This window comes from Sylvia atricapilla, chromosome 10 (genome assembly GCF_009819655.1).
Source record: "Sylvia atricapilla isolate bSylAtr1 chromosome 10, bSylAtr1.pri, whole genome shotgun sequence".
NCBI classification, from domain to species: domain Eukaryota; kingdom Metazoa; phylum Chordata; class Aves; order Passeriformes; family Sylviidae; genus Sylvia; species Sylvia atricapilla.
In genome coordinates this window covers 13,909,429-13,918,721 of record NC_089149.1, presented here as the reverse complement: position 1 = coordinate 13,918,721, position 9,293 = coordinate 13,909,429, and the positions used below count along the sequence as shown (strand labels likewise).

The following is a 9,293-nucleotide window of genomic DNA, read 5'->3' as shown; positions in this document are numbered from 1 at the left end:
AAAGCTGGGTTTCTTTCTGTATTTTTCTACAAAAGGTTGCAGCATGTCCACAAGTCAGGAGAGGGGCTGTCAGCACTAGCAAGTGAGTTTCACACTTCACCCAGAGAGGTTCCAGAAAGCTGTAGAAGCTCATCTCAAGAAAAGTGTGTTTTGGCTGCTGTGTGACTGCCGTGTAAGGCACTCGTTTGCTGCTCCGTGCACCTCGGTCCTCTCACAGATAAACAACCTTTTGGCAGCTTGCAGTTATGAATCACACACCTGAACTGGCTAAAACTGGCACATGCCCCTTAAATAGTTCAACAGCTGCGTGTGTGGAAGTAGCTGTAGCTCTCGGAGGCCTCTGAGTGCTTCACTACTGACCTCCAGCATGCAAATGCAGCAGAAACTGGGGGAAGAAACCCTGTTTTTATTACAACCACCCCTACAACTTTCCACTTTCCAGCTCCTCCCCAGCTGAAGGAATAACTGGAAATTCGGAGGTAGCCACCACAAACTCACAAAAGCTCTCACCTGCATCACACCTGATAAAGGCCAGGCAGAACCTCCTGACTTCAGAGAGGAATTCCTCCCCACCCTATTTGGACTATTGACTGGAAACAGCTGAGGATTCAAATCTTTACACTTTTCCCACCTTCACTTGCCTATATAAGTAGGCATAGAGTATATTTTGAGACAGGGGAAAAAAAAAAAAAAAAAAAAAAAAAAAAAAAAAAAAAAAAAAAAAAAGAGAGAGAAAAAAAGAAGGATGTGGTTGGTTATGCCGCTTAGAAAACTGGTAAGGCACGGTCTGTAAGAAAACGCTTTCATGCTCTGTAGAACAACCTGGACTGAAGCTATGCTACTGATCCACTTGCTGGGGTTCAGGTAAAATAATTCCTATTTTAGGTATTGACTATTATTTTTCCAACAACTTAATAGCAGCATTGGCTACTGATGCTGTTTTTAAGCTGGTTAGTTGATTGTTATTTTTAAAGTTCAAACAATAAGATCAAGTGTAGTGTTGTTTAGCTTTGAGCAGAAACATTACTGCTTTTGTGATAAATATAAATCTGTTCTGCTTTAATCAAAATATTTAGAATAAAAATGATAAGAAATTATCCAGCTGCAGATGAAATACATGGCAGGAAAGGGACCTGCTGCTCATTGTTGCACTGGGCCATCTTACTCTTCTCCAGTACATCCACAAGAGAATTACTCATATCTAACACGAATAACGTTCTAGGAAATAGATATTAACAACGGATGTTTTTGCTAATGAAGCTTTCATGGATAAGACTACTCTTAGTGTAACACCTCTAATCTGTGCCCTCATACAGATTTGTGTGAAAACCAGCTAGAGCCAGATGAACTCAGACTCAAGCTGCAAAGAGGAAACATCCATGAATTCTGCTGTACTGCAAAAAAAAAAAAAAAACAAACCCAAAAAACTAGTGGAGCTATTACAGTAAAATCTTGCTGTCCATTTCCTAGGTCAGAACACCTTTGCTCCTCACTCAGACACAAGATCCTGTTCTGGGGAAACCCAATTAATGTTTAATGAGTTCAGAGGAAGTGGAAAATCCTCAGCAGGAGAAACTGAGAACAAATGGAGCAGCGATGACACAGAGGCTGGACCAGCTAAGACACACTCTCTTCAGTGCTGTTAATTACAGGTTCTTGTATTATCTTTTGGTTTCTAGGAGTTGTCTGAAACAATCCTAAAGCCACAGGATATTCCTTCAAAAGACCTGTTGAGGACAGAGAAATTTTCCTCAGAAGACTGGAAAAGAGCAAAAGTGGTACCTCACTTAAGAAGGTGGAAAGGAGGGAGTTGGAAAAACTAGATCTGTAATCCTGGTTTTAGCATTTGAAAGAAATATTGGAATCACCTACTAAAGAATCTGTTTGCAAGCATGCGGAACTCAAGTCAGTGGTAAGTAAAAATCTGCACAGATTAATCTGAGAATGACTGAAATAGAAGCAATTTGACTTCCTCAGCAAAGGCAGATGAGGGGGAAACAGGCTTCACACACTACCTCTAAAGAAATCCTCATATGCAGAGGATACATGAGCAGAGTGAAATCTCTGTATGATTAGTGAGTACCCACTGTGATTCTAATCAGTGCCTGCTCTATAGGAAAGCTGTCTCTGGTACAGTTCAGCATCTTTCAGGATGAGTATTAGCAGGGTTTACTTAATAATTTGGACAATGCAGTAAAGATGTTGTTTTTGAAATGACTGCAGGGTTATTTGTCAATGAAAATGCTCAAGTGAACTCTGAACACACATAACTTAGGCTGGAACAGCTGCCGACAATTCCCATGAATTACTCAAGGTGTGAATTTTAAAATTGAGACACTAAAATGATTAAAACACACCATGTTTTTGACCATCAGACAATTATCAATTTAAAGGCTCTTTTCTTGAAATGAGTAATTTTCTGGAGTAATGCTACATGTACTGGTGCCAATGAATTCTACAAAGAGGCCTTCAGTGAGCTGGAGATCCAATAAAAGCAGCACCAAACCTCAGGCTTGTAAGAGTCATCCTGCACAATTTTCAGATACATTTACAAAGTACACGACGTGCTGGATTGACACTGGGGTGTTGTCACTACCCCCAAATCTTTCAAGTGGCCTGATGTTTTCCCCAGGTAGGTAGATGAGTGCCCTTGGTCACAGGACAGCCATGCTCACACTCAAGCTCGTGTTCCCATGTCCCCTTCCCTGTCCTGCCCCTCGGTGACAGCAGCATCTGCCCAGAGTGATCCCTTGTACACTTGGCACCAGCTCAGCTCTGTGTTTTGCGTGATTTTGTCACTTCTCACAGACCACAGACCACATGATTTCCTAAGTAGCTGCCACAGGTTCCTGGCTCAAATGGATGGATTTAACCTCATCTTGATGACCAAACCAAGGTTTTCTCTCTGCTCTCGTCTCCGGCAGATAAGTCCACTGATAAGGTCCAGCTTTTCTAAGTTGACCACGCTGTCACAGCCCAGCTCACATGGCAACCAGCCTCTCCCCAGAGGCCACCCTCCCTCCTACAGCCAGGACAGTCTCAGTGCTGTGCATTCCCTCAGTAACCCGCATCCAGCCTGTTTGTAGTCCTCAGCAGCTTTCAGGCAACCATTTCCCTACCCACTGAACAGCCCTTGTTCTAAACCCCATTTTTTCTAGTGCTATTCACCTGTTTCTAGGACACTTTACTGAAACACAAGTGTCTAAAATCCTCAGCCTTTCCCTTACATGAAAAAGCAGATAGTTCATCAAAGATAAGGGTCTGGTAAGAGCTCTCAAATACTTATTTAACAGTTTTCTTTAAAATCTGTGTGAAGCTTAGACTCAACAGTTACAGAATTGCTTTAATCACATTTGACACTCTCTCCTTCAGCAGATAGACTAGACTGAACCTTTTCCAGCCACACTAATAACATCCATACTTCATAACAGTTACTGGGATGAGCCTTCAGCTTTACCTGCCTGTTCTTTCTATAGTTTGAGCTGGAAAATAACTGTTTCACTAATAGGAACATGGTAATCTCTGAGTGCATTCTGTGTTCAGTTATTTCCACTATCACTCACTGATTCCTACAAGCCATCCCATCTCTGACCTCCAGCACAACATCAGCATTCCTATGAAATTAGTGGTATAAGATTGGCAAAATGCAAGGCTATCTCCTCAGCTGTTCTCTGTTTCTCTGGTTTTTTAAGTATTTTATTTTAGCACCACACACACACACACAAAAATCTTTCACTAGTTGGTTTTGGTTTCTTTAGCAAAGTTTGGCTCTATTTGACAGTGCTTAAGAGTTGTCACTTTTCGTCCTCCAAAGCAAAGATTCTCCTCTTGATCAGACTCTTCTTAAAACATCTTCACTTGCTCCTAATATGTCTTTTGAGCTACTTGGTTGGCTGAACTGGACTGGGAACTTCAACTACCAAATTCTTCTGCTTTATTAGGACTTTTTGTGGTTTTGATTTAAAGAGGTTATAAAAAACACTTCTAAGGCACAGTTTGTTAAAGCATATGTATATTTTTAAGAACGGTAATAACATTCAAGACAAATTAATTTTTTAAGAACTTCATTATGAAGATGTCATGGCTTCCACTTGCTAATCTTTGCTGGATTATCTAAAATAATCAGTTAAAATTTGAAGTACAACCCTCAACTTTAAACAATGCTAAAAATTAAGCACAAGTGAAAAAACACGCTTACTCATTTTGCACCTAGATAAAAAGATCAGTCTTCTTAAGCTGCATTGGATACAAGAATTGTATAAAACCAAAATATCATATAAATGTGGGTACAGGAAAAGCACATCAGCAAAAGCTACTGATGGGAGCATGGGGATTCAGATATACGAGTAAAATCCCAGCTATCAAATCAACATACCTTAATATGGAATAATAATTTCATTAATTTCTGTGTAGCAACAAAAGTAAGCATAAGTGTTAGTGAAATTTCATCAGATTATTAAAGATACCCAGTAATCTTTTGAGTTTTTGAAAATATGTGTTTGAAGGAGTCAGTCTCCTCCATATCTGAATGGGATTCTCTTGCATGAGATGGTAATCAGTGGGTGCTGACTACTTTCCCCTGAGAATCAAACTACTTTGTAACATATCAAGCCAGTCACATTGGAAATAGAAAGCTCTGTGCTTGAAAAGTTTCACTTTCTGTAATAGACAAGGGCTGGCCAAGTGTCCAGCTCCAAACCAAAAAACTCTAGAATTGTGTTTGAAAGTATCTTGGTTTGGCTTTATCAGCGCATTGACTTTGACACATTTGGAAATCCTGGAAAATGGAAATCTTACACATTTCCAACCCTCTCTCTTTGTCATTTCAGCGGAGAAACGACCAACAGAAGTGAGAATTGCAATTTTACAGCCGTTGATCACATGGCCTGGACTGTGCAGCTGGGGATCTCCATCCCCACCTTCATCCTTGGTCTGGTTCTCAACAGCCTGGCCCTGATTGTGCTCTGCTGCTTCACGAGAAAGCAGAGCAAGACCTCTGTGTACATGATCAACCTGGTGCTGGCAGACATCCTGCTTCTCCTCTCACTGCCACCAAAGCTGTACTTCTCTGTCACTGAGGTGCCTGGGCTGCTGTGCTCCCTCATACAGGCTCCTTACTTCGTCAACACCTACACCAGCATCTTCATCATCGTCTGCATCACCGTGGACAGGTACATCTGCATAAGGCACCCGTTTGAAGGTCGAGCTAACCAATCCCCCAGGTGGGCTGTCTTGATTTGCTGCTTCATCTGGGCAGTGGCTTGGATCTGCAGCATCCCAATTTTTGTGTTTCACAAGGAGGAATCTATTAAATGCTTTCACAACATGTCGGACCAGACGTGGAGTGCCCCCTTCATCGTTTCTGTGGAAATGTTTGGGTTTCTGATCCCGCTTGCAGTGATGATTTTCTGCTCTGCTCAAACCATCTGGATTCTTTGGAATCACAAAACTCACGACAAAAAGAATGCAGAAGAAAGCGGCTCCTTGCGAGTAATCGTCATCAACCTCGTGGTGTTCTTGGTGTGCTTCACACCCGTCCACCTTGGGATCTGCCTGCAGTGCCTGGTGAGGCAGCACGTGATCGTGGGCTGCAGAATGAAGCAGACCATCAGCCTGTTCCTCCAGGTGTCCATGACATTTGCCAACCTGAACTGCTGCCTCGATGCCATCTTCTACTATTTTGCTGCCAAGGAATTCTGTAAGAGAGCCCACCTGAAAAGGGTCATTGAGCTGTGTCCTGTGTTCAGGCCATGTGCCCTGCGATGGGACTGCCAGCAGTGGGAGGATGCCCCTTGCCAGGACACTGACAGTGTTGTGCCTGACGTGACAACGACAGTGCCATAGGGACAGAAGGACAATGTTTTTCCAGTGAATGCAAATCTATTCCATACTTCCCTTTAAAGATGAAGGAGAAAAAAGTTAGATTAGGGAACCAGCATTAGCAAAGTGACAGACCGACACCAAAAGAAGCATTAGCCTTGACAGTATCTACAAAATGTGAAAAGCTTGTCAGAGGAAAACTAACCAGATCATGGGAATGTCTTTTAACACCAGCTTTTGTCATAGCTGCAGCAGCATTCTTTACATATGTGATCAGAAAGGCGTTGCTAAGGGCAAGTACAGAAATTCATAACCTTTCTAATGTAGAAGGTATCCTGGCAGTTAAAAAGCAGTATCTAGCCAGATACTGCCAGTATCCATGACTCTGCAGAAGGTCACTCTTGGAGGTCCTCTGCTTTGGGCAGCTTGGCCAGCAGTGAATCCTCCCTCCAGGAAGCCTCCTAGACTGCCCAGGGCTGTTATGAGGGTCAGCAGTTTTTGATCTTTCATGGAGGACATGCTGCCCAGAACAGAAATCCAAGGGACTAGCTCAGGTACCAGCCATTCCCGAGCAACAAACTTCCCGGATTACCTGTGCTGAGGAATCCTCGTGGCTTTCTCTTGCAATTTCAGAACAGATTTTGCCCATGTAAATCAAAACAACCTGTTCAAATACGAGGCTTAGAGAAAGACTGAGTGTGTTGAACCTTGTTTCTACATCAGTGCATTTCTATCAAAGATATAACACGTGTATGAAATTCTTCTGCCTGTCTTCTTGTTCCTTCTTGGAGCAGGGGAATTAAGAAAGCAAGCCCTGCATGACAGAAGATTGGGGAGTGATTGATATTCTCTCACCCAGCTGGAAAATTGGACCAGCTCTATCCAGCTCATTCCTCAGGGAATTCCTTCTAGCCTGTACTGTACACCTCTCTAAACATCTCTGGGCTTGCCTGAACCCTTCCGGTCAGCACTTTGGGTTGTCACCACCCTAATGCCATTTCCAAGTTTGGTTCTGACTCTAATAAAAAGGTTTCTTTGTTGCAATTTAAGCCAAGCATTTCTTGTACCCTTATCTCGACACGGTCGGTGCTCATAATGAGAAACACTTTCACAGACAGAAATAATTTTCATTGCCTTTCTAAAACAGCTGTGAAAACCTGCTTGCAGTCAAGTTCCTGGGCCAGTTTCTTCATTCAAAATGTGAAAAGAAATTACCTGCTCACTGTAGCAGATTAAAAAGAAAGGGATCCAGTTTTGAAAATACAATTTGCTGTCCATCAGTTCCCATAGAAATGATTGACTGTGCAAGTAGGCAGCTGCACATATCTTATCGTGGGCCTAACATGAATATTTTAAAACTTGTTAGTACTAAAACTATGACCACAGCTGAGGCCAAGAAAGGTTTTTATCATCATCTTCTCTGCTTTCTGTAAAGGAGCAAGAGGAAGAGCTTTCCACATCAGTAGATTTTCTAAACGTTATTTGTTACTGCCTTGAGCACTCAGAAACTTACAGGTTTTCAGTAGGGGTTAACCTTTCTTCTTTGCACCTTTCACATGACTTTGCAGACAAAATGTGCGTGTGAGAAAGAAGTTTTACTAAATGAACTGTACATTAGGAAGTGTATGATTTGAAAATACATTTCAATTTCCCAATTTGACAGCAGGATGTAAATCTCCTCTACCTGCACTAGCTGCCTAAAAATTACTTGGTAGCAGCAACTGTGACCTATCACACAAGGCTGGGATTATTAAAGTCAGGGCTAATTAAGCTGCAATAATGGGCAGTGGTGGGGGACAGCATGGGCCACTGCTCTCAAGGCTCAGTCTGCTCCTGGCTGCAAACACAGACTACACAATGTGGAAGTTAAACTGGACTATTTTCCTCCCATGTATTGCCACCAGTGTCACTTTGTTGGCCTGAAGTGTTTTGATGTGTAACTTCATTTGTCTAAATTTTGCATGTTGTGTAAGTAAATGAGAGCAGCCTCACTAAGCGTGCTTGAAATTTGAGAAATGCAATTCAATTAAAATGAAATTAAGAGAAAGAAGGTAGAAAGCCCAGCGGTGATGATTTTACAGCCTGTCACAATACTACTCTTTTTTAGCACATAAAAACACAGGTCTTTTGAGCAAGAAGGTGTTACTTTCAATTCACTGCTTTTCAAGATGAACTTACATTCAAATAATACACTTAAGCCCTGCCTTTGACCTGCAGCTAAGAATACAGTTCTTTCTAAATCGGGATTTTACACACAGGCTCCTGTGGGAAAAACAATGTTAAGTCTGGAGCATCTCCAGCTGAATTTTTATAGCAGGACAAAGCAATAAAAATCCTTCTGCAGCTTGAGAAGATACACTGTAATTCTGATGATGAATAAAGCTGAAAAGCATTTGATGTTTTAAAACCCAAATCTTCCTGAGCTGATACACAGGTTCAGTGCAACAGAAGTGGTTTCTTCTCTCTTCATATTATTCTTAATACACAGAAAAGTGATGGAAACCTGAATGTGAACCCCTCACATACTCAGGTCTCTTCAGGTCTCAGTCGTGATATAAAGTCAAAGAAGCACTGTCTAAGTGAGAAAAAAAAAATACCAAGTGCTTACAATAAACATCAAAAACAATGCCTTTAAAATTTTTCAGTTCTTCCCTCTTCTGTGAATTTAACAAAACCACAATTGCATAATTAACCATAGACCTTGCAGAGCTGCTGTATTTAACATTAATTTTTTTTGGACATGGCTATTTCAGGCCACAGATGAGAATATTTACAAAAAAAAAAAAAATTGGTTTTTAGCCAATTAAACTTCTCCAAGTAGGCCAAACCCCACAGGTCTTCATAACATAGAAGAGAGATGATTTTTCTTGAGGGCATTTTTATCAATGGCAAATTACTCCAACATTCTACAATTAGCATTTGTTCAACCATTAGTGTGATCCCTCCAGCTGTTATTTTATAGACTCACACAACTGGAAGATAGAAGACCATAAAAGCAGTGTGGACAAAAGGGAAAAAACCCCAACCCCCAATTAAAACAAACAAACAAAAACTCCCAGCAGACAAAACCACAGGATTTGTTCCCCAAATTCTTTTCCTGTCCCTTTGCCTGGTGAGTTATATCATCTTTATTTCCCTGCTCAAGCACAGAACTCGGTGACATTCCGTTAATTTCTAATGCTACAAAAGTACCATCAGAACCTTTTGAAAAGTTCCACTGCCCAAGAAGTTGCTTCTGAAAGATTTATAACAACAACAGCATCAAAAAAAGGACATTCAACTAGTTTATTATCAAGTACAGGATCTAATATATGAACTCCTCCTAGCCTTCATAACACTGCTTTTAAGATGCATGATTTAGGAGCTTGAAGGCACCAGAGGGAGGGTCCAAGCCTAGCTCCAAGCACTGTTAGTCTCCTGCCTTCTCACAGTGAGCACAGATGGGCATGGGCCCTGTAGAGTCAGTCCAACAT

At 41.5% G+C, this 9,293-nt stretch overlaps 1 protein-coding gene across 1 annotated transcript; it reads left to right on the top strand.

Moving 5' to 3' along the window:
• The first annotated feature begins 204 nt into the window (after positions 1-204).
• LOC136365773 (G-protein coupled receptor 55-like) lies at positions 205-6,071 on the top strand. Its single transcript, XM_066326475.1, has 3 exons — positions 205-864; positions 1,680-1,912; positions 4,830-6,071. Exons 2-3 carry the CDS (start codon positions 1,893-1,895, stop codon positions 5,842-5,844), a joined length of 1,035 nt encoding a protein of 344 aa, XP_066182572.1. The 5' UTR covers positions 205-864; positions 1,680-1,892; the 3' UTR covers positions 5,845-6,071.
• The last annotated feature ends 3,222 nt before the right edge of the window (positions 6,072-9,293 follow it).

Bases quoted from the DNA above. Each gene is read 5' to 3' on its own strand.
- LOC136365773 (XM_066326475.1), top strand. From the start codon at position 1,893: ATGCGGAACTCAAGTCAGTG. The intron at 1,913-4,829 runs GTAAGTAAAAAT...TTGTCATTTCAG, and splicing joins ATGCGGAACTCAAGTCAGTG to CGGAGAAACGACCAACAGAA.